General features: G+C 27.9%; 1 protein-coding gene and 1 pseudogene across 3 annotated transcripts; one reads left to right on the top strand and one right to left on the bottom strand.

The window, feature by feature from the left end:
* The first annotated feature begins 306 nt into the window (after positions 1-306).
* LOC145187370 (SHC-transforming protein 1-like) lies at positions 307-25620 on the top strand. 3 transcript variants are annotated; one of them, XM_090082375.1, is made up of 11 exons: positions 307-530; positions 1529-1599; positions 3246-3303; positions 3433-3460; positions 17357-17493; positions 17581-17632; positions 17769-17895; positions 18143-18269; positions 18352-18748; positions 21524-21849; positions 23771-25620. In XM_090082375.1, exons 1-11 carry the CDS (start codon positions 381-383, stop codon positions 23777-23779), a joined length of 1482 nt encoding a protein of 493 aa, XP_089938501.1. In that variant the 5' UTR covers positions 307-380; the 3' UTR covers positions 23780-25620. The 3 variants fall into 3 exon arrangements, with proteins under 3 accessions (XP_089938501.1, XP_089938510.1, XP_089938494.1); XM_090082384.1 differs by lacking the exon at positions 23771-25620 and adding an exon at positions 21973-22591 and having other exon boundaries at positions 18352-18472; XM_090082368.1 differs by lacking the exon at positions 23771-25620 and adding an exon at positions 21973-22591.
* Positions 24756-26472, bottom strand: LOC149893069 (uncharacterized; annotated as a pseudogene).
* Positions 26473-26658: the final 186 nt, after the last annotated feature.

Raw genomic sequence — 26658 nt, 5'->3', positions numbered from 1 at the left:
GACCAATTTTTTCAGAAAAAAATTATCCGGGCGGATATTTTTTTTAAAGAAATTTAGTCCGGTGTCAACTTTATCGACGGACCAATATTTTCGTGACAGATATCGTTGATTTTCCGTAAAATTTTTACATACGCACAAATTACACAGCGCTTCTAAATGACCGTGATAATAGTAATAAAATATGATAATAGTAATATAACATTTTTTTGTCGAAATGTCGAAAACCAACTATTTATCTTATCAACTGTTTAGTTATTATGATTATCAATTTTAAGTGTATACTTAAAATTATCATCAAACTACTTTAAATTAAATCTTATGTAAGTTAGCTGCTTTTTATTTAGTATTTATTAATAGATTAATTTTGAATTCAGTTCGAAATGAAAAGTGTCATAATGAAAAAGTTTAGCAAGGGTTCTTCTTCTAAAGATGAATGGCGAACTTCAACAGGAAGTTTTATTAAAAAACCGTCGAAAGGATGGTTGCATTCAAATCAAGCTTTAAATGATGGAGTCCATTTTAAAGTGAAGGTATTTAGCCAATCTTTAAATATTTCGCTATAAAAATAATGTAATTAAATATTAAAGTAATAAAGTTTAAAAATATCTTGTTTAACAAAATTTATGAAAGCTATTCTATAGATTTTAAGTAAATTTTTATCAAATCTGATAACTAAAAAAAAAAATTTATGAAAATGCTTCTTTTTTTTTTCTCTCAAATTTTTAAAAATGAAAAATGTCCGAAAATGAAATTTTACCAATGGGAAAATTAATGGATTTTTCTAATTCATGACAATATACACCAATAGAGGTAGAAAAAATAGATATTTGCTACATAACTTCTTATTTCTCAAGCATGTTACTCTTTCTGCTTTTTGATTTACCATTATTACTTTTATGTATTTTTATTTAAACTTGAACTCTTATTATTTTATTATTAAAAGATATTATACTGATTACTTATAAAAACAGTAAGATTGTTTTATCTAGTAACAACTTTAAATATATAAAATCATAACTTACTAAATTTACTAAACTTACTAAAAAAGTTGGATGGCAACTGTTATTTTTTATTTACTTATACCTAAAAAGTATAAAGATTGGCTTATATTTTACTTAAGCTATTTTAGTTAGAATTATTGTATATGAAGTTTACAATTTTCTATTGCAAAACTTCATTGAAATGACAGATTTTCACAGTAAATATTTACTGTAAAATAACACAAGAGTCAACGACAGCAAAAAAAAAAAGGAGGTGTTTTTTACAATTTATGTTTTCGCTATAAATAATTTTCATTGATGCTCATTTTGTCATAGTTTACCAACTTTGATTTTTGCCTCAAAAAGCATAGAGAGTTTCAAATTAGCTTGAAGGTGGCCTATTTTATAAGTTGGAGAGAAAACAATGTTTTCTTTAACTTCCACAAAATTTTCTGGGATTCCTAAAATGTCAATTCTTACTTGTGCTAATATGTAGTATACCATCTATTAGGAGTTAAGTATAAAAATGTTTTTTTTAATTTTTCTAGTATGTTGGTGCAGTAAACATTTTGGAATCATTGAGAATGGTTGCTTTTGATCAAAGAGGGTCTATTGTCAGGTAAGAGTGATTGCTAATTTTAGTTAAAGTAAAAGTTAAATTATGATTACCAACCTTGGCATAGTTTGTTTGTGGGGCAAGTTCAGCATTTTATTGGTAAGTGAGGAAGTTCCAAATGCTACAAATTGCCTATATTTAAACCTCTATTTTTGAATATTGACCAAATATTTCACTTGCAGACATTTATACATATCTGATATATGTTAGAAGCTAAATTTAAGGACATAATTTGTTAGCATAATACAAGTAGTTTTTTAGTCAGATAGTGTTTGATATTTTTGCTAAAAGTTCTTAATCAGCATGAACTACCTTGTAATATCTAAAGTAAAATATGGCTAAAGTATATTTGCTTTTATATTTTACCTTGTGGTACCTACCAAACTTACCTTTTATATTTTTGTATTGCATATTAGAGAATGTGTTTCTCATTTTAGACTCTGAAGTTCATTTTAAATGAATTCAAAAGCAAAACTACTTGATCAACAATCCTATAATACATAGTCTTTAGTATACCCCTTAGAGCTAATTAATTAAAAATTATGTGCTTTAAAACTATTTGTAAATTTTATGCTATCTTGCTTCTTCTGTATATAGTAGTTGTTACATATCACATAATTAAAAATCAAAAATTGAAATAGCCCTAGAAAAAAATCTCTTTCATTCTTTAAATAATAGATGCAAAAAGAGTTAAATAGTTTCAATCTCTAAATAATAGATGCAAAAAGAGTTTAAACATTATTTTTTGTATTTATGTCATTGAAGTAAAGAAATTTTAATGAAAAAAAAAATTAAAAAGAACAATCTCTAATTTTAATTGAGTTGGTTTGATAATCACATGTATGACTAAATTTACTGCAAGTAATATTAAATGTCATTCTGATGTATCAATCCCCTCAATGTCATTAGTAATTACTGTTTGCTATCTTGGAAATATACGATTTGTTATAAATAAATTTACTTATTTGATTTAAGCCTCCTTCCTCTTTAATCCACAATCCAATGTAAACCTCAATCCAAAGTAAGCCAAAGTAATCCAATTAAAAGCATAAAAAAGAAGAGTAAGTTTATGTTATCATAGGAATTCAAGTATATCATTTTTTAACTGCAATGAACTAGAAACCTCTCTTCAAGAAATTAGTTCTGTTTTTTAAATAGTCTTACAGTTTTTTAAAAATACAAAAAAGGGTTTGTATAAATATGTAAACTCTATTCAGATTAAATGTGATGTGCAATTATTGCTTTTTTTATTATACATTTAGTATAAATGCCTATTTTCACTTATCATGTAATTGTAACTGTAATAGCAGATCAAGCAGCAGTTTTATATTTTGAAGTTTGTGCTATTTCCAAAGAAAAGCAAGAAAGTTAGACTTTTCTTGTTTTTGTTAATATTTATTTTTATTTATCATGGTGTGTCTAATTAGTATTGCATTTCTCTTTTTTTCAGTTCCAATTTTAAAAAATTTTTTTTAGTTCCAATTTTTTTTTAGTTCCTTTTTCTTTCCTTTTTTTCAGTTCCAATTTTAAAAATTTTTGTTTACTATATAAACTAAATAAAGAATTGTTAACTATTAAGTGAATTATATTTTAAAAAAATTAGATAACTACATGAAAAAAAAATATTTTACTAGAATATTTTATTTCAGGGAGGCAATATGTAAATGTTGTTTAGAATCACAAATGTACAATTTCAAGAGAAGTAAAGTAAGAAACTTTCTTTTGAATTTTGCTTTCTGTCTATAAATATATTTAAAGTGTTAAACTCATTTTTTAATTTTTAAAATAAATTTTTAATAAATTTTTAATTTTTTATTTTATTGAATGATATTATAGATTACACTGACATACAGCATTATAGGAGGTTAGTCACACTAATGAATTTAACATTGACTAATTTGTATTTGTATTTTTGCTATATATAGCTTTTTGGTTCTATCTTTACCTCTCTCACTGCATTTTTCCTACACTTAAGAGCACTCATGCCAAAATATTTTTATAAGTTTAATTTTAACAAAGTTAATAAGAATATCACAAAAAGTATTTACCAAAATAACTTTTTTTTTGTATAAAATTGTTTTTGATAATAAATGGTATGCATGCATCTGGATTATAGAAAACTGCTAATGTCTCTTTAGTTGAAGAGCACATCACACATTTTAAAAGTTGCAATATTTAAGATTAATCCCTTCTTAAGAGAATTTAATTTACCGGAAAAAAACAAAACAAGTTCTGCAATAATTTAACATTACATGTTGGATCTTTTGATATTTAAAAAATATATATTTGAGTCTTGAGGATGTTAATTAAAAAATGTTTATTTTAATTACACATATTCCGAATTAAGCAAATGGAAAAAAAGGAGGAAAGAGGATATTTTGAAAAATTATTTAACAAAGAAGGTGGAGTTTTGCCTGTTGGAAGGACAGTTAAGCTGTCACTTTTCCAACAAACTTCAGTGATGTTTTTCGCCAAAAAATGTAAAAAAGTTTAAAAAAAACAGCAATATTTCCATACCATGCCTCCTTTGTTTTCTGAAGTATGGAGGTGTTGATTTACTGGATAAGCAGATAAGTTTATATGAAATAAGGATTAGGTCAAAAAAGTGGTGGTGGTCTTTATTTACTCAATTTTTAGACAGCAGTTTTAAATAGCTGGAGATTGTATCAGATATTTCCCATAGAGAAAATATCAGTACTTAATGAGCAATTCTACGACCGTCACAGCGTGACAACCGTCTTTTTTTTTGCCTTTAGCCTTCAATATTTTATTATTAAATAGATATAAAAAGAATTTTTTTTTGCTATTTTGTTAGCTCATAAAAGGTGCTACAAAAAACAAGAAGAAAAATTAGGGTGGATATATTAGCCTCTTATTCATGCGAGAAAATATAAAACGTCACAGCGTGACCAAAATTCTCTCACTGTTTTTTAGTTTTTAGATCAACATCGCGATTCAGCTAATATAGATGAACTGAATTATTAACTTGGCATTAAACAAAAAGTTTAGACATTACTCTTACAAGTTTTATAGCTAAATAACATTTAATTAAATTTCAAACAGGTGCACCTTTAATTAACTAGTGGTAAACGTCACAGCGTGACCAGACACATCTGGGTAATTATAAACCAGGTAAATAGGCTGTTTTTAATAAATTTAAAACTAAGTAGAGAAGTATTAGACAAATATATAGTTATATCTTCATAAAAATAGTTTTTACATAGCAATCTGCCAAACACGCCCATACTATATCAGTGTCAAATCGCGTCCATATTATATTGCTGTCATATGTACAATGTTTTAAAGTTTTTTGGTGATTTCGTCTGAAGACGTAATTTGTTTCACTAAATACTTGGTACTTGAATATGGTTGCATTTCTATTTTACCATTATTGTTTTGAATTAGGTGCGCTGCAAATATTCCTGGTTTTGCTGGTGCTTTTGTAAATAACTCATCAACTTTAAATTTTTTTATTGTATTTATAATATCTTCCATAGAAACAAAATAGACATTGAAATTAGTCTCATTTTTAACAGCTTCATGAAAAGTTATGGCATCAGTTATCATACATTTTCTCTGGATTATTTTTTGCGTTGCTATTCTTTTAACGGTCCCTCCAATAGCATCTACTGGTCCTTTCCCATGAGAAGCAGCGAAAAAGTTCCAGAATAATTTTAAACCATGCTGTTCTTCCAACCAGGGTGATGCTGATGCAATAAAACGATTTTTAAATTGATTGCTTGGGCCGTCTGTCCAAACCTGTAGTATTTTAACACTTAATTCAATATGCTTAGATAATAAACTATGAACAAATACAAGAATAGATTCTTTTGAATGGCTTAAATCATCTGAAACTATGACAGCTGATGAGCATGAATTTTGGTACCAAAGTACAGCAGTAAAAACAGTAACTTGCTTCTTGTGCCAATGTGCTGACTGCACTTCATCTTGCCACAATGTTGAAAAATTTTCAGCAAAATCCACTTGAAGAACGGCTGTGTCTTGATTACTTTGAAGTTGGATCTTATGATCACGATATGTAATTGATTGTTTCTGTTTAATAAAATAATGCCAAAGAAATGAAGGTAAAGATTTTGAAAAGCTGCTGTAAAGATCATCAACTCTTCCCTTTTTTTCAATTTTTTTAATATATTCCTTTCCATTACCTTCTGCAACTTTTTCCCATTGGCACCATGTAATGCATTTATTCTTGTCAATTTCATTCAAAACAAATAGATTATGAAACTTTGCAGCATCTTTACATGTGGTACACATATTATTATAACAAATGTCTTTTTCACTATCACATTTAATGCTTAGAGGAAATTTATGTGAATACAATAGAAAATTTGAATCAAACTTGTGCAAGGCTTCAAGGATAAGAATTATATTTTGATGCTGTTGACAGCAACAAACGTTTCTTGACATTGAACTAGACAAAAGCACATGTGGTGGGCGTAAACTAGCAAACTTTGATTTTCCGACTGATTTTTCAGGATAATCACTTTTAAAAACAGCATAAGCTTCATTAACATTCATATACAAATGACGTTTTTGCACAGTTTCTTTCTTATTCTTTAATCTCACCACAATGGTGTCTCTTTTACCGGGTGCTTGGCGGGATATATCATCACGCTGGTAAAAATCAAGAACCAATTTTACAGTTAAAGCATCTAATGCATTTTTACTAAGTATTTTTTCTGGGCTTGGGATTTCATTCATTTTTGTTAAAAGTTTTTGTACAACTTTAGCCCTCTTTCTGGGTGATTTTGGTAGTGCTGACTCGGCTCTCTTAACAGCTTTTCCAAGAGTGCAAGCAGATTTGTAAGGGGGTGATGTAACGGCTACAGATTTTGATTCTGCTATTTTTTGTCTGCTCTTTCTCTTTCGCTGCCTTTCTTTTTCTCGTTCAGCCTCCAAATTAGCGAGCCTTCTTTTCTTTTTTTTTATTCTTTTTCTTAAACTACTTTTTTGCCTATCTTTTTTAACTATCTTTCAAACTTTTTTAACTATCTTTCACGATATTTCTTTTGACGCTCAGCATGAGTAAGAGACATGTTAAACCCTTGAAAGATTAAAAAAAAGGCAACACATTAGTTATGGCGATGCACGTATTACATCTAAGGCTCAATGGAGTTACAGTTATCCCTTAGAGAGGCTCTATGTATCTCAAAAGAGAGCCTCAAGGATAGCTGAGCATTCATCCTCCAAATGTTGCCTATGCAAAACATACCTATAATTTGTAGTTTTTGTAGATGATGTAAAAGAAAGTAGGCTGCTCAGTAATCTGGGTCCTTAAAGTTGATAAAAACTCAATTGTGGTTTCAGTTTAGCAGTTTTAAATTTTGCTTTAAATGTTAAAAAATTGTCATGGCGTGACGTCACAGTGTGACATAAAAAGATTCTAAAAATAACTTGAGCTAAATACTTTTTTAAACATGTTAGTATTTTTTTAGATGTACTAGATTGAGTTCTCATTGCGCTGGATTTTTGAAACCCTAAGTTTTACTGGTTGTCTAAGAAATAAAACGATTGGTACCCTAATTGTCACAGCGTGACAATAGTGGTAATAGCATTTGATTAAAACAAATGGTATTCTGAATTCGTCTGGCAATAAGTATGTTTTTATCATAAGTAGGAATGATTAGTGCAGCTAAAAACCTGATTGCAATCAGCAAGACAGTTTTTGAATTTTTTACAGGTTCAATTTAACTTTGGTGATTAAAAATGAATTAAATTATTGCAAAAACGCCTACTTTTACCTTCTGTTTCAGTCCATGTTATTTTTTATAATAGCGGCATACTATAATAAGCTATATATTTTCTGAAAGAGGAGAAGTAGAGCTTTCTACTGATATATAATATTATATATATTGGGTTGGTTTAATTTTATCATTTTTTGTGAGACGGTCGTGGAATTGCTCTAATGTAAAATGTAAAATACTTCTTGAATATTTATCAGATACAAAAACTTATTTTACAAAACCAGGACCACAAAAATCAAAAATTGTTGGGTGAAGAGTATGTGTAGAAGTAAATATGATAGAAATGATCATCTTATAATTCCTATTGATACAAAAAGATGCGCAACTTGTGGCAAAAAAAAGGACCAGAATTTGAGTAATTTGTGACATTCCTCTACATGATAAGTGCTTTCAAGTTTTCCACACTTTATCGTTTTTTTAGGTCTATTATTTGTACCTGTTTATAACATCATTAAATAAAAAAAGTTATATAATACAAAGTGTAAATTTTTAGTTAGATCTTGCCAATGTTCCAAAAATAGGAAGGTCAATTTTTCCTGATTCTTCAAAAAAATTCTTGAAAAAAAAAATTTTGAAACTAGTTACATTTAGACAAAATAAAGTTATTTATAAAAAGATTTTTTTATTTTTTATAATTTTTGAGTTATGGCAGGTATTGGTTTAAATAATCAATTCATTTAAACTTAAGTTAATATGCACCTGTATCTTTAAATTAGAGTTTTGATTAAAATCATAATAATGTAATCAATCTCAGTATTTCATGATCAAAAGATGATTAAAAAGTGTTAGCCTTTTTTATTTACAAACATAGCTAACATAACAGGTTAGCCTTGTTTAATTTAAAAAGTAAAAGATAGATAAGAAAAGGAGAGAAAAATAATAAAAGTTATAAAAAGATTACACTGTTCAACAACCTTATTAGATTAAGGGAATAGTATTTTAAAAACTAATTTTAAATGCATGTCTAGTTTCTAAAATAAGATTGACTATGTTTTTGCAGGATTTTGATTGTTTTATACATGTAATATACTGTTGATAATATAATAATACTAATATTTTCTGTTTCAGATGTTGTTATTATATGGATTTAGGTTGCTTTATATACACAAATCCTAATGTTAATATAAAGATATTTTCATGTTTTGGATTTTATGAAGTTGTTCTTATTACAGATTTCTTAAAATATTAAAATGTATCATGCCCATCTATCCTGACATGTGATAAGCTCTTAGAGCTGTAGGACATGATGATAAATTTCCTGAATCTGTTCTTCCACAAGATAGAATGGAGTATATACAACATTAAATGAAGATAGAAACTACATCTGGCAGAAAGTAAAACCATTCAGTAGATCCAGATCTTGATGATGGAGCTAACAACTTGCAGGTGTTTAGTTAAGTAGAGCTCAATTGTTTAATAAGAGATTTGACTTAGGTAAAGATAAAGCATAGTTTTGAGAGGCATTTTACAGGTCTATTTAGCATGATTATGATATATGTTCTTTGAGTCTTTGAGCAGATGTTTTAAGGCATTCTGACAACGGCAACTCAAAGACATTTGTTCCATTAGTCCACACTGTGAGAGTAGGATCATTTTATCCCAAACAGACTGATGACCCTACCACCTTTGATGAAATTTGTTGGAGCGGTGTGTATCAATTATATAAGCAAATGCTGTTTTTTCTTCATATTTAGAGGTTATTAACTTTAAATATGAAGAAAAAACAGTATTTGCTCAAGGGGGTGGATTTGAACAAATTGTTTATATACCATATCACTTGCCCTTAGTTAGTAAGTAATTGGTGGATAGTTTCAGGTGAGCAAAAAATTAAAAATCTGACTTTGGATATTTTTCCAAATTGGTGAGCTAATCTTAAATGTTTTCTGGTTAGATTTTTGTTTTTCTATATATCTCTTTCTTAAAAACTAGATATAAAAATGCTACAAATCAAATTGGATTTTGATCTAAACATGTTGGATTAATATTTTGGGTAAAATCAGCTAACTAGAACTTTTTATTAAAATACTATGAGTCATCAAAAAGTTTTTTAAAGTTATGTCTCTTGTTCAAAAGGTCTCTACCTACTATCATGCAGTGTGTCCAGAAATTTTGTACCAGGGCAAATTTTTTTATGATATTCATCTTGTTTTTTGATGATAAATTTGTAAAAACAAAAGATTTTTCAATATTTTTTATTGAATAACATTTAGTAAACTTTAATTACCAATATAAAAAATTTTGCAGTTGAATTTTATAAATTCATATTTGTAAAAATACAAGAGCAAGAAATTTGATAAAACAACATTTAAACTAAAGCATTGCAAATTATCAAATTCAGAATTTAATCATGACTCAAGAACAAGAAAAAAAAGCATATCAAATCTTTTTGAATATACAGGTCATAGAAAAGAACTTTTTGTGATGGAGTTATCTAAGCTAAGTGATCACCACAGATATGGTCTGTTTTTACAAGAATCAAAAGAAACAATGCAATAAAATACTTAATTAGTAATGTGGACTCAAAGTTGATTGATAAGTGGAGTCACATCAGTATCTTATTTATGTACTCTGTAGTTCATATAGAGCATTATATTAATGGAGCATTGGACATTGAGCTGAAGTAGGAACTACCGGTCCACATCAAATTGGATTAGCTGATTTAAAGGAACACAGAAAACAAGTTAAAATTAAAGGAAGAAGATGTAATTTATAAGTAAGACAATATTTTTAATTAGTTGTATTTTCGATTATATTAGACTTTTTCAATTTGCAATTGCCAAAATCTCATAATTAATTTTGACAAAAATGTCTCTATTCTACTAAAAGGTTGCAACTAAAAAATGAGACCATTTTTTGAGGCTTCCTAATTATCCTACAGGACATCATGACCATTCATGTGTCACATGACCATTCATGCATTATTAAGCACATTTAATCTAAATAGTTAAAAAAAAAAACAATTTAAAAGTTCATTAAAAATGATCAAGTCATTTTTAATGAATGCTAAGTCTAATCAAGAAGCTCTTTGAGAGCGTGTGTACAAATTTTATTCAAAAAATCAGTCAAGAGGAAAACACTTCACATTTTTGCATTTTAAAGCAGAAAAGATGTCAAAAACCACCATTTTATAGAATAATTCAATGTGCAGGAGAAAGAATCAAAAAGAAGGTTAGGAAGTGGAAGAAAACTAAAGATAATGAATAGCAAAGGAAATTGAAAATTAAAAGTTATGTTTGATCAATTAGAAAAGGTTTCACAAATAGGGGAGACTTGTACTGAATGGACCACAAAATAAGACTTTTTTATAAATTCGATTAATATTTATTTTGTGAATAACTATGGTGGGTTTTTTAGTTCAGAAGACAAGATTCATATCTTAACTAACTATCCTTGAAAGGTGTAAACCATTGAGCAATTGAAACATTGTTAAAAAATGCGATAAACATGACCTGTACTAAATTGTTTAATGGTCCATTCAGTACAGTTGATTGTACTGAATGGACCAGCAGTAAACTCGTAATAAATAAAATGTTGAATTATGCACAGCAATGAGGGTATATTGATGTTCCAATATTGAATGATAATATTGTTATCCTAGTGAAAATTAACCTATAATGAATCATGATAAACCATGAGCTTTATAGTTTTTTATGCCCAAGATTTTTTTTTTTTTTTTAGTATATTTTATTAGTCACACTTTCACAACTTGTTTATATTAAAAAGACACGATTATTTTGTTTTAGTAAGTAACAAACTGAAACACAATAAATGTTCTAATCGGAAAATGGTCCAGTCCATGCAGTACAATCAATGGTGGTTCATTCAGTACACATACCAATATCCACATGTTACCCAAACAATTACAACAATCTGTACCCTAGATAACTTTCCTTCTGTTTTTATCTGAAGTCCAAAATATATATCTGTAATATTATTAATATTAAGAGTTCACTTCTTCTTGAAAAAACTTTGTAAATTGAAAACTCAGAAAAGTTAAAAAATTACATTTGCCTTGAAAAAACAGAAAACTTCCATAACTACTGCTTTTCTTCGAATAAATTTAACTCAGACATACTGAAGAGACATTGTGTAAAGGTGAATTATTTGTGACAACAAAAATACATCTAAATGGTCTCTAAGTTCTTTTTTTTGACAAGGTCCATTCAGTACAAGTTCCATTCAGTACAAGTCTCCCCTACAAGTAGCCAAATCATTCAAATCTTTTCAGTAATAAATATGCAAAGCACTTAAGAAGTACAAAAAGACAAAAAAGTTTAATCTTAATGCAATCTGGGAGCAAAAAGCTGAAGCAAGGAAGAGATGTGGAAGACTGTATCAAAATTTTAAAAACTTCAGCTTGATTATCGGTGATGAACCTATTTTCACATTAAGTAATATTACTTGTAATGGAAACAGCAAGCTCTATACAACAAAATTAGACTAGCACCAGAAGATGTTAAGTCAAAAAAAAAAGGAGTTAGAAGTCCAAAAAAAATGGAGTTAGTTCATAATGCTTTAGTTATGCTTCTTAGAAACTGTTTTTTCAAAACCTTATTTTTTGAATGAAACAATTTCAATGAATCTGTACTTAAAGGAATGAGTGCTAATATTTAATTTCTTTTTCGAAGAGACAATTAGCAATTCCCTGATAACAGTTTTAAGCTAAAGTGTTGTGAGTTTTCTTAAATTTTTATATTTTCAAATATTTTTGCATACTATTGCATGTTAAAAAGCTTGAGAACTAAAAATAATTAGCATAAACTAAATTCTTTATTAGATATTGGGCTTTTATTTTCAGGTATTTTTTGTTTTCTATTTTCAAAATTTATCTTTTTTTTACTTTCAAGTAAATTTTATAAAATATGAACTTACTAGTAAAAACTATTTTTTTAGAAATTCTTGTTAGTGATAGCAGTGAATGCTGAATGATTCTTGATAGCTTATACATTTTGGATTTTTAAACTTTTTAAACTAAATTATGGATATTTACAAGTTTTTATAACGTAGAGTTTTTAACTTGCAAGTAATAAATTGTTATTTTACACTCAACTTATTATATTTACTGACTCTAAGAAAAATTAAAGTTTTAAAGAACTGTCTCAACACAATGAAGAACTTTTGTGTTTTAAAAGTGAGTTTAATCCAATTCATCTTTTCTGTAACCATCATTCAAAGTATAATTAGCACAGTGCAAGAGTGAACATGGTAGACAGTGTTGTAATCCTTTTAACAAGCATGAAAAAATGTCTTAAATTTTTAAATTATTAACTTAAGCTACAAAAGTTTAAGTAAATAATGTTTTTTTTAAGTCTCTAAAAGTTTTTAGTCTTTCAAGTACAAAAGAGTTTGGTTTTTTACCTAGGAAAGTCTGCACTGATTGTAGAAGGACAGACTTTAATTTTTATCTGTATTCTAAAAAAAATGTAAAAATTGTGCCATTATTTTTTGAATGCAGATGAAAATAATGAAATCAGTAAAAATGTACCTCAAGAATATGACAGTTTTGTAGTCAGCCTCATATCAAAGGAACATATGAATTCAAATATTTTCAGTTATAATAACTTCAAAATCTAAAAAATTCACCCTGCTTAGTCTAGCTATTGGTAGATCTGTAAAACAAGCCAGGAGGATGTGAAAACAAACTGGGACATTGTCAATAATCTGGTAGAAAATAAATCAAATAATAAGAAAGGTTTTTAAGTTCTATTGAGACCAAAAATGAAGAAAAAACAGTTTTAGCTCAAAGGATAAAGTTTCACATCTAATTGACTTTTTTTAATTAGCCATTTCTCAAGAACAATGTAAGATAAAATTTTCAGGATTTAGTTATCTCATTGATAAACACCACCCCGACAAGTTTCAGCAAAATCTGAATTGTTTCATATGGGATCTGATATGGAATGACCCAATATGCAAGTGCTACTTTAGGTGCTACTTTCAAAATCATTAGCTTGTCAAAGGATATGGAAGGTTGACTTACAAAACACTTCTTCCTTTGTCTTTGAAAAGTTGGACTGGTTATATTATTATGTGACTTGTGTACTTTTTGTCACTTAGTGGCCTTTAAGGACAATTCATGAACTCTGCAAAACTATGTTTCCAATTATCAAGTTAGCTTAGTTAAATGAAGTTATTATTTATAAGACATGTAAGATGAGATAAATAATGAAAAATAACAGATTAAATGAAAGCTTAGATGTATTGGAACTTAGATGTATTGGAACTGGATACAACGTAATTGATTTACATAAACCCATTAGAACTTACTGGTTAACTATAAATCTCCTGTGTATACTAATGTTGATCAGAAGTTACTTTACACATATCACAATCTTGGCTGCCATTTTTCATAGAAATTTAATTCACTTTTATGTATTCTCATCAAATTTTTCTCAAAATATTTGAGCACAGTTTACAATGAACAAGGTAAATGTTTTAGATTTTAATTTCATGGAAAAGTGTTACCATAACGTTTGGAGCAACTTTTTGGGAAACTCATGCTTGATGTTCTATTTTGATAATTCAGACCAAGAGTATATTCCAAAGTCTCCTTCATAGGAATTTTAATGAATTTAATGAATTGTATTTATATGACATTGTAAATATACTTCATTAAAAATGCTAAATAAAGAGCATAATGTAGCATGGTCTTTTGTCAGGTTGGATAAAAAATCTAAAATGATTTGTTTATTTGTATTAAAAGTAGCAGAAGAAAAATCACAGCATCTCAATAAACATATTTTTGTTTCAAAAGTATCAAAAAAATTTTAATTTAATTTTTTGCATACAATTGAAACAAGTCAGCTTTCTAAATTACTTAGTGTTTTATGTTTTGTCTTGCAGGTTGGAAGCTGAGTCTTCATAAACTTATTTATTGAATATTTATACAGTATGGTCTTTCAGTTTGAAATAAGAAATTAGAAGAAAACTGCATTAATTCGTATTCTGAGAAATTTTAATCTATAAAACATGTAAAAAGGTAGCAAATGCCATATAAGCCAAATAAATTAATGTTTTTTGTGAAAAGTTTCCTTAAGCCTTGTATCTAAGTCATTTGAAATAGCAATTTTAATTTTGCAACTGCAGTTTTATGCCAATTATCAATATTTACATGTTTTTATTTACATACTTTTTACCTTTAGTACCTCAATATTTGAAGTAATATCCACATCTATTTATAACAAAAATTATAAATGGATTACTTAAATTTGAAAACTAAATGATTCCCATCCAAATAACATAAAAATGCAAATATTTTCAAATTTTATTTTTGTATTATAGGAGTTTAAAACAAAACAAAGAAAAAAACATACGTCACTTATGTGTAATTTTTTTTGTACTTTAAAAGTTTTTGTGCATGATTTTAAGTTTTAAATGTGTGCTTAAGTTTTTTTGTGTGTATTCTTTTAAGTTTTTAAGTTTTAACTATTTATATTCTAAAAAAAGGTTTTAGTTCTTTTTTTAAAATAGGAGGGCCCAAGTGATGTATTTAACATTCAAGTAATGTTTTATTTGTTGTAGTGCATTTTTTGGAAAAATGGCAAACATTTGTGATAAATTTCCTGCCTATGTCTCAAAATGAATAAAAAAAAGGAAACTAATATTGATAAATATTTACCTCAAGTTTAGAAGAATTCTCTTGCTTACACACTTAAGTGTTTTTGTTTTTTTTATTTTTTTTTTATTAAAAAGTTATGGAGTTTTTACAGTTAGGTATTTTTGTTACTAGTTGTTTTATTTTTTTATTATGGTGTTTCACAACTTTTAAAAACATTTCAGAAAAAATTATACAGATCATTACAGTGCAACCATCACATATTAGCACATTAAAAACATTTTTTTCCTGTGCTGAAATGTATTTTTTGTCTATATCTTTATGGGCCATCTCAAACAATTATCTTAATTAGATAACTAGTTAGTTGGGTATCCTTTTGTATTAGGAACAGATCATCAATGTTGGTTTGAGGAAAATAAAATTAATGTTATAGAACAGCCACTTCGAAATCCTAATCTGAATCTGATTGAGAACTTATGGAACAATATTAGGGCTTTATGAGGTTAGCAAACCTCTAATTTTAATGTTTTGAGGGAAAATTCAAAAATCTGTAATATCACTATTGTCAAATGATGTCAAAGGCTTGTTAACAGCATGTCATCAAGATGTGCTAATGTAACAAAGATTAAGGGCTACCCAAAAGTTTATTGATGGTAACTTAAATGTTTTGATGTAGACTTTGACAGTGCTATATTTGTGTTTGATGTGCTATTTCTATGATCACAACTTATTCTGTTTTGTAAATTTTTCAATAATTTTAGTTATAGTTCAGTTGAAAATGATTTTTTTTTTTTTTTTTTTTTTAATGGTTTATAGATAATAAATGGAAATTAATGATGCTTTTTTTTTGTTTTTTTTTTTATTTCCCTAATAAAGAAAAACAGAAATATTAACTTTAACTATTTTTGTTTACACCACTTTATATTTCTGTTTAAATGCTATATTACCTCGTTTTTATCAATAACAAGAAGGCCTGATGACAAAAGCAAATCTAAAATTATTTTATTGAATCAGAATAGTCTAAGAATTATAAGTGTTACATGTTTTGTTTCCAAAATAAATCTGTCAAAAAGTGTTTAAAATCTGCATTAATGTTTGAGAAGGCTTTCTAAAATTTAATATTTGAAGTTGTATTTTAACTTGCATTTAATTTTTACTTTTTTAGGTTTTTAAAAATTTTAGTTTGTTAATAAATAATCTTTTTATTTTTGTATTATAGACACATATTTATATTACATAGATAGATTTACATATAAATAACTTTACATATACAAAACTTTAAATCATTGTTAAAGGATTGATAGTTCTGCTATGTGATGTATGCTGGCATAATAAAACCAAATGCATTTTCCAATAACAAACTGTATATATTCACTAATAACTAAACTTATATATACTTTTTGTATGTATTGTTACTTATTATTTTTATATAAAAGTCTCCTCAAAGTTTCTCAAGGCTCAATATGTTGAAATGCTGTTAGGGTTTTATTTTAATAAGCTTTTCATAAATTTGATTTTACAAGTTACTTTTGCTTTAAACATTAAAATTTTTCTTGTGTGTAACACTCCATTACAGTAAATCCACATAAATTCAGTGAATTGTCATAATTGTAGATTATATTCTCTAAAAACTCATCTCTAAATACCTTTGTTTATTTCTAAATATTTTTCTTTTGTTTATTTCTAAATATTTTACTTTTGCTTATTTCTAAATATTTTACCTTTGGTTATTTTTTGTGGAATAGATAATTGAATATTGCACAACTTAAAACACTTTAAGAATTTGAATTTAAAAGTTTATCATAGTTTCACTTAGCTAAAATAGAATAATGCCAATATTTCGTGGTGTGACCTAACAAAGTCCTATGCTTTAAGAAAGTCCTAATTAAAGAAATGACAAATTTCGTATATATAAAAGAAACGTTTGTGGAAAATAACTTTGTTGTATTAACTAGCTATCTAGTTTGATAAAATAACTAAATTTTTTTCTCTAAATGTTTATTTTATGTATACGAAATTTGTCATTTCTTAAATTAGGAATTTCTTAAAGCATAGGACCTTGTTAGGTCACACCACGGTAGCTCTTTTTGTTTCTTTTTTTTTTTTTTTTTTTTTCTAATTTTGAAGGAGTTTTTTTTATTATTGAATAATCTCATTAAAAATATTTTGAGAGGTGTTTCTTTGTATTACATAATTATGTAACAGAATATATACTAAAGAAATTCTGCATAAATAACTGTGATTTTTTTATATTGAGAAAAAAGTAAAAGTTTTGCCAAAAAACAGCAACATTAATGTACATACAAGAAATTTCAATTTGTATGAGTAATTAAATAAAGGATATCCTTCTTCAACATAAAAAGTGTATGTTAGAAGTTATGAAAGTTATACACATAGATGTGAAAATTATAATTGCTTATTTCCACTTTAATTGTTCTAGGTGTAATTCTAATAAATAGTGGAGAAAATGTAACCACAACTATATCAACCAATTCAGTAAAGTCTATTAATTCAAGTGGTAGATCTATACTTGAACATGCTGTTGAAAATATTTCATTTTGTGCTCTTGGAGAAGAGGTACTTAAACTATAAAATAAAGTATTTATAAAGAATTTCATTTTATTTTCTTACAGTTTACTAATTTGTTGCTTGCAAATGTTTTAGCGTTACAAAAATTTCATAGGATACATTTCAAAAGATGAAGAATATGATAGAGGTCTTTTTTTTTAATTAAGATATTTTAATTTTCCTGTTAAAAAGTTTTGATTTTAACAAAATAAAGATTTTTATAAGAAACATAATTATTATAAACATTATTATAAAATGATAAACAACTGGTATTACTATTTTAGCATGCTTTGTTTTTGAGTGCGCAAATAGTTTGGGCGATAATATTATTTTATCAATTGGTCAAGCATTTGAGTTGAAGTATAAGGCTTTTCTTCAATCACATCAAAAAATTCAACCTGTAGTAGGAAGGTTAGAAAAAATTTAAATTTACTTAATTGTTTTTTTAACAAACATGTTGCACAAGGACTAGGCTGTAAAAATGCAGACCCAGACAAAAATTTAAGTCTTAAAATGTCAATTAATTTTTAAAATGTTTAAAATTATCAAATAAATTAAGGTGAAGGAGATTTTAAAAATTTTTTTGAGTATGCAATTTGGGGCTTTTGAAGACATTTTTTTACAGGCTTTTTATTAAAACTTAAGTTTAATCTTTCAGGTTTACAGATCTTCTTCAAGAGCCTCCACAAAAAAACATTTGTGAAAACCATCAAAATTTAGTTAACAATTTTGATAAGACAAGTCAATACATTTTATTGGACAATGATTCTGAAAAAAATGACAATGTAAATAATCTTTATTTTAGTTTTTTAAATTTGTTTTGTTTTCTTTAAAGTAGGAATTTGATTTCATTTTTACATCTTTTAGCATTACACAGACTTAAAAAGTAATAAAAGTTTTGACGATCCAACTTTATATCTTACTCTTGGCACTACTTGTGGTATAGATTGTGCAACAATCTATGACAATCCAATTGCATCCATAGGTGGTAATTGCATTATTTTTGAGCAAATAAGTCATAAAGTTATTGATCAAATACCTAATGAAAGAAATGATAGTAATGACTATGACAGCCTTTCAGAAAGCATAGTATTCTACAACAACCCTTTAGAGAAAAATGCTGACAATGATAACCCTTTAGAGAAAAATACTGACTATGATAACCCTTTAGAGAAAAATGCTGACTATGATTATCCTTCAGAGAAAAAAAGTAACTGTGATATTTTACCTAATAATGAAAGATATCAGGAATCAAGTAGCTCTGGTAAATTATTTTTCAGATTTTTTCTGGTTGATATATTGTTGTCAATAGCCTCAACTTTTTTAAACAAAATGTTTATCTCTAAAAATATTTGGAAAAAGATGATTCATAAAATTTATTAAAATTAACAACTCATGAATGAAACTTAAACTCATTTTTAAGTAAACTGGTTTAGTCTTTGCATATTGCACCCTAAATTGACTGATGTAGTTAGTCAATGATTGTTATAATGAGTATTTCAGTGACTGTATTAATGCTTTTCTTCGGTGAATGTATTTTTCCTAAGATTACAAAATTATTCTCTGACAGTTTAGTTTAGATAGTAACAGGTAAAATAGCAAAAACAATAACAATAATAATGATAATAATAATAGTAATAATAATAACAATAATAATAGCATTAACAATAATGATAGTAGTAGTAGCAGTAGCAGTAGTAGCAATAGCAATAGTAATAGTAGCAGTAGCAGTAGCAGCAACAGTAGCAGTAGCAGTAGTTAGTAACAACTATCATGATAATAGTTTGAATAGTTAATAATAAGGATAAAGGTTATTGAGTGTCATTATTCGCAATAGGAAAAATGGAAATGGTATTTTAAATTGAGACAGAGAGAATGATCTATTTTGAGTGTATTTTAAGAGTATATCTAAGCATATGCATTTGGTTTTTTGGGTTTTAATGAATAGTAACCAACTTCAGCTTGTTCTTCATGTTATGGAGTAAAATTTCTATCATTTCCAACTCAAACAAATATGGTATACAGGATCTGGTCATTAAGAAACGCAAGAGCCTTGAAAACTGTGTTATAGTTGTTTTCTTATCTCCCACCTTTACTTTCATTTCAAAGCCTACCTGGATGATGTAGTATCAATAGCAGAATAGAAAGTAGTCATTTTCAATAAACTCAGTCTGTACATCATGTAAAGCTATTCATATTTGTGTATATACATAGTCTTACATTTATTGTAAATTGTATGCAAAAATAGTTTTGTATAATTGTTTTGTGATATTTTCTAGCTTCTTGGTTATATACAATACTGCTCAAAAATTTAGCCTACATTAGATTTAAGTTGCGCTTTTTTCATTAAAAATAAAATAAAAGTAAAAAATAAGAAATTTAAGGTTTTTTAAAAAACCAAAACATTTTTTTGGCTTTTTTAATTACATTAAGAGAAAAAAAACTAAAAAAACAAATGTCTATGATTAAAAATCTTTATTCAAAGTTAGTATACAAAAAAAAAGTTCGAAAAAAGCTGCTCATAAGTTTAGCACAGCTGGATTTAAGTTTGCTTTAATAGCAAGATCATATAGGGATATGTCCACCTTTGTTCTTCATGCATAGTTCACATCTTTTAATCGAGTTAAAAAGTTTTCGGTAATAATCAGTTGATAAGCTGTAGAACGAATCTTTCAAACTTTCCTTAAGATGTTCAGCTGATGTTACGGGTTTGCGGTCCAGTACAGTCCATACATTTTCGATTGGATAAGGTCAGGTGATCTAGCTGGCCACAGAAGTACCTTAATGTTGTTTTCTTGAAACCAAAGAGTCGCCGTTTTCACCTTGTGACAAGGAGCGTTGTCTTGTTGAAACTGCCACTCATTGCTAAAAAAGATGTCTCTAGTCGGGATTAAATGATTTTCAAGCGTTTCGATATATTTATGTTGATCCATACGACCATCGTATAAGTAGCAGAGACCTGGGCCGTCATAAGTGATGCAACCCCATATGCCTACTGAACCTCCACCACCTTGTAGTCGCGGCACAATGAAGCGACTATCAAACATCTCATTATAGTGCCTTCGGATAATTACTCTGTTCTTTCGGTTAACAACTGTAAAGTTGGATTTGTCACTAAATATTTTTCTCCTTAGTTCATAATTAGTCATTTTCAAAATAGCTCTACAAAATTTGATGTTTTACCGATCAGTTGGTTTAAGCAGTGGTTTTCTGGCAGCAACGTAGTAACAAAGTTTTCGATCAATCAATCTTCTATTTACAGTTTGTCTTGAGATATGATTTTTTAGAGCCAAGTTCACTTCTTGCGCAATCTCTTTGGCTGAGTATTTAGGGTTTTTTCCTGCAATTCTATGGATACTACTATCATCGGTGATACTTTTAATTCCTGGTCGTCCAGATCGGTTTTTGTGTGCAGTAGTACCGGTTTTTTCAAATTTCTGAATTGTTCTGAGTACACATGAACGAGATACAGACTTAAGAGTTCGAGCTATTTCAGAACTGTTGGAACCACCAAGATGTAGTCCTACAATACTCTGTTTTATTTCAGAGCTAATTGATTTTTTTCCCATTTCATTGGTCAAATTATGGACAAAATTTAAGCGAAAAATACCAAGTTTATTTCAAATGAGGTAATACATACTATGGATATCTTAGAAACTTTTGTTCAGTTATTATGTAAAAAAGGAAAGTTAAATTTACTTTTTAGTAAAAATTTGACGTCAAAAAGTAAAAAACGGCAGTTAAAAGACAATACGAGTGCAAGTGTGCTAAACTTATGAGCGGCTTTTTTACACCGCTTTAAGTAGCGGTCTCTGCTTAAGTTAAAAATAGATGGTTAAAATAAAGTAATTTTTTTTCTATTTTTTTTTTTCTATATAAGGTTTGTTTTAATTAACTGTATATAAAAAAAATAGAAAAGGCATAAGAATTTTACCGCCTAAAAATTCAATTAAAAGAAGAAAAATGAAACTTAAATCAAATGTGTGCTAAATTTTTGAGCAGCATTGTATAGGCGACTTTTAATGTTTATGTTATTAAGTTGAAGGTGACAATAGTGATGAGTGCCAACACTTGTACTTTGTTTCTGAGCAAGAAAATGAAATGATCCCTGAGCCAATGAAGGAAACGATAATACATGACCAGTGCTCAGAAATCTTTTTCCGCCCCAACCCTACTCTTTCTATAAGTGTTAAGCCAGAGAGTTGGTATCACGGTGTGCTTACACGTGATGAGGCAAAAAGCTTGGTTCAGAAAAACGGACAATTTCTTGTGAGAGAAAGCCCTACAAAAAAAGGCCAGTACGTTTTAACAGGAATGCGTGATGGTATACTGAGGCATATTTTGTTAGTAGATCCTAAAGGAAAGGTGAGGTTTTAACTTCTAACATTTTTAAAAATTAATCAGTTTTTGCTTTTTAAAGTTTATAAAAATGAATAAGCTATAATATCAAAGATTTATTTTTCTAAACTACAATCGTTATTTTTAAAGGTTCGCACGCGCGAGTATGTATTCAATACAGTCGCTGAGCTAATTAAATTTCACGTTGATAATAACATTCCGATATCTAGTGGCTCAAATTCTCTTTTCTTAATAAACGAAGTTCCATTTTCCTGAAACTGATTTCTTAGAAAAGATTATATCTGATACAAAGTCATTTAAAGTTTTTACCACATAACAACGGTCAACATTTTTCGTTAAGTTTTGTAACCTCTTTTACTGGTTTTATAAGTAATATAAAAATACAACTTTGTATAATAAGATGACAAAGAAATAAAATTGAATGGTATGTTTTGCACCTCATTTAAGAATATTTTTATAGTTTTATAGTCTTATATTCAGAAAGAGGTTTTGTAAATGTTTTACGAGCACTTTATTTAATCGAGATTTCAGTCCTTAATTAGTCTAATATGAAATTCATTCATCAGTCTCTATTAATTCAACTTGTTTTTAAGTATTTGTTTATTACCTTATTGTTGCAATAATTCGCAACCAGATGTGTAAATTCTCCCTTAAAATGCTATATATATTTGTAATGACTTGTATTTTTATATTTTACATCAGTTCACTACCGAAAGTGCTCTCTAAAAATAAATATGTTGCTTACAACGGAATTGGATTTATCCGTCGTTATTTCATCAACGGTTTTTCCGTTACGTTAACGAATTAAAGTTTTAACGGATTGAAGTCCGTTGATATTTGTCTGTACAATCCTTTTAAGTAAATGAGTTATTACGATAATGCATCAAATTATCCGCTGTTGCTATTCAGTTAAAATACGTTACTGAAGAGAATAAAGAAGAGAATTAGGCCACACAGAATTGTAATTTGATAATAAAATAATCCTTACACTTTTTCAATATATGGATTATTTCATTATGACATTCTACAGTAATACACATTGGTTCTTTCCATTACAAAAGTAATAATTACCACCCATCTGATACAAGCAGTACTAATTATACAAACTAACATGGTTGGGAGAAATATAGTGCTCAATTTGTTAACAAGCTTCAAAAACTCTTTAACTGGACATTTAAAACTAATCAAGTATATGTAATAATGTAATTCAATACACAAACTTTTAATTACGATCAAAATAGTTTTTAAGTATATACATTTGATAGTCATATTCAAGGTTATAAAACATCTATATAAAACACGCATGCACACATATAGGGGAGATGTGGGGCACCTTGATCTTATATACACTTTTTTTTATAAAATCAATAAAAAGTTGGCAATAAAGCATAATTAAAAACATAGTTCTTCAAATTTCTGCCAAGAGATTCACATTTAAAGTTTAGTGAACAAGTTTTTTCATCAGAAGTTTTAAGAAATGATTGCAAAAACTGAAAAATCAAAATCGAAAATCAAATATCAGCATTAGTTAACTAAATATGAAGAAAAACAACGTAAAACTAAATGACCGAGGAACAGCGACATGAATTTAGCAGCTGTTTACAAATACAAACGCTCAGAATAAATTGACCAAGCGTCTGCTACGCACGGGTATCGAACCCCGGCACCAAGCGTGCACCACTGCTTAACAGCCCCGTGTAAGAGAGATCAAGGAACCCTTATAGGTATACATCATGTAATAATGGCTGTATCTCGCTGAAAAGTAACATTCAACGGTGAAATCATACCATGAAATATACGTCGATAAAATACCTAGTGACTGCAGTTGATATTTTACAAATATTTAACATAGTAATAAAAGTATATGAATAATTCTCATGTTTATCAAGTTTTCTTTTTATCGTGAAATCAAACTTTTATTTCTTAGAATTCGTAAAATCGATTTTTTGACAAAGCAACAACGAAAATAAATAGTCGAAAGTATATGCTGATAATAACTTATGACGTCACGCAGACACAATTATAAATAGATGATGTAGCGCTAAAAGATCAAGCTGCCCCACAGATCAAAGAGCCCCCAACTCCCCTACGCAACAGATGTTTAAAGTAAACCAATTTTTTAGAAACTAGTTTTTAGGTTTTAACGCTGCTGTTCTTAGTACATGTTTCACGCTTCAATTCCAGTAACATGTTAATTCCTTAAAGATAACATAAAATACAAAAGAAAAAATGGAACCTAAATGATATAAATAATATGAAATAAAAATAAAATTTTACTTGATAACCCTTTAAGAAATATTGTTAATTCCTTATTTATAAATTGATAACAGAAACTTTTTTATTTTATTAATTACCGACACCATTTTCTAAAGATAAAGTGTAACCCAACAACTAAACAATCTTTAATAAAAATTAGTTTACAAAAATATGTAACAAAGGATAATATTATCTGATAACTGAAAGGTTCTATAATTTCCACATACATCTGAACCTGTCAGTAACAAAATAAAAAAAAAAAGGTCTCTAAATTAAATAACAACGAATCAAAACAAGAATAAAATGCGTGTCAAAAGAAATGTAAGTTACAAAATTAGAATTTTAATTTGATACCACATGCCTCGTGTCTAAAGTAGTAAATTCTAAACGAATATAAATAAGGCATACATAAGCTTAGCTGTAACTAACCTAAATAAATATTCCTATCAAAAGAAACGCAAATCAAAATTCAAAATTCAAAATTTTACAACCTAAACTTATCTAAACTTACCGTGTGATATTGCATGCCATGTGTCAAAAATCGCAAATCATAAGAATATAAACAAACCATATAAATGTAATTGTGTTACTTAACCATTTAGTTTATACTACAGCTGTGTAACTGAAAAAACTGCCTAATAAAATGTAAATGTGGTTTAAGGATCCTGTAAACAAAAAGTATTGTTAACAACTCATTTTTTATAATTTGTCTGATGTAACTGACATTTACTTTTTTAAAAATGCAATAACAAGGAACAAATAACTGTAATACTTGAACATGATTAAACTGATAAAACCACTGTAAACTGATGTCAATTTAAGTCCTTAACTTGCTTAAACAACATATTAAAGCTAAAAACGTATAAGGCTATGATAAAAATATAAAAAACTATAAAACAACTCAGGCGCGGATCCAGGAATTTGTAACTGTGGCCAAATTTAATTTTCTCGGTTAAAACAAAAATGGTATAAAGCTGAAATTTTGCGTAAATAAAAGCCTCATTGATTGCGCTACGGGAACATCCCTTTTGGGGCAATTTGGGGTACAAAAAAGGGGCAATTTTGACAGCACCAAAATATCATAAACTTTATATCGTTGGATCGAAAATTTTATGCTGATCAATATTTATTTAAAAACTATTACATGAAAACAAAACGAAAATTTTATGCTGATCAATATTTATTTAAAAACTATTACATGAAAACAATTATTTTTTAAGTAATTTATGTTTGAAAAGTGTAAAATCGTTAAAATGTTATATTTTTTGTTTTCAAAACATAATAATATAACTTTTGTCTGTGCGCAATTTTAAATGGGAAAAAATTAGTAAATAATATATTCTTTTAAAATAACTTTAAGACTTGAATGCAAATTTCTTTAAAATTAGATGTCCGATATCTTACTTTTCTCAAAACAAATCATCAAATAAATTTCTCTCGTTTTCAATTTCATCACTTGAATCTTCTTCAATTTCAAAATCCTAAAAAGGCAAAATATTTGTATTCCAAAAAAAACAAAAATATTTAAAGAAGATTATGTGTATATTTAAAAAATAAAATTTACCGTTTTATTACTGCAGTCGTGCCCATGACAGCCACCGCATGCAGTCATGCATTTTAATCCGTTTTTCCTGCAAGAACACATTAGTTCCGCACATATTTCTTGATGAAGTTTTACAATCGCAGCGAATCACTTTTAATATATTGGGTGGTGCCACATCTTTGTCTGTTGGAATTGGAAGAAAACAACCATTATCTAACTTCCATCCCCATTCTTTAGGATCCAAGTTGAAAGATTCATCTAGCATTTTCCATTCAACAACTTGTAGGTGAATTTGTAGGTGAACTCTAAGACCATGAAAATAAGCAGCACGGTCTGTGAGTGGTAACTTTTCTGGCTTAATAATTCCTTCACAAACCGTTTGTTTATATTTTAAATACCTAAGAAAAATACTATGAAAATATGACACTTTCTAAATCTAAATGAGTGACTTAAATCCACAAAATTATAAATAAACTTTCAAATACCAACCGCATTTTCCTTAACGAAGATTCTGCATTTCCACCAAAAAGTTCAATGAAAGCCCTTACTGCAGATTCTCCAACTTCTTTTTTGGTTGCCCAATAATCCGAAATAATTTCAGATACTGATTGAATATTATTGGATTTTTGCAGTAATTTTAAAAAACTAGGTTTTCCTTTTCCCAGTATTGAAGATGTCGAGTCACATCCTGACCATACGTGAACAAATAACAGATGTTCTTGAAAATCCATTACTCGAGATTGAGCGTCTTTAATACTCCAGAGTTTTTCCTTTCTTTCTTGATAAAAAAAAATCTCATTTAATTCATCTTTCCAATGATACATTAGCATAACTACTATATCAGTATCATCAGCAACAATGCATGGTGAAATTTCCTTTGCAACTTCCAACAATTTAGAGACAATTTTCTTGTCAGCATCCCCTTTGCAAATATATACTTCATATCCATCTCGTTTAAGGTAATCTGACAAAAGTAAAATTAATTGTGCCTTGTTGTGTGAATTCGATGGAAAACG

The sequence above is a fragment of the Hydra viridissima genome, unplaced genomic scaffold (genome assembly GCF_058129835.1).
Source record: "Hydra viridissima isolate aposymbiotic clone 2 unplaced genomic scaffold, HvirCarnegie_v1 scaffold_1, whole genome shotgun sequence".
NCBI classification, from domain to species: Eukaryota; Metazoa; Cnidaria; class Hydrozoa; order Anthoathecata; family Hydridae; genus Hydra; species Hydra viridissima.
Note: the sequence above shows the minus strand (reverse complement) of the source record. Positions and strands in the feature narration are given on the sequence as shown.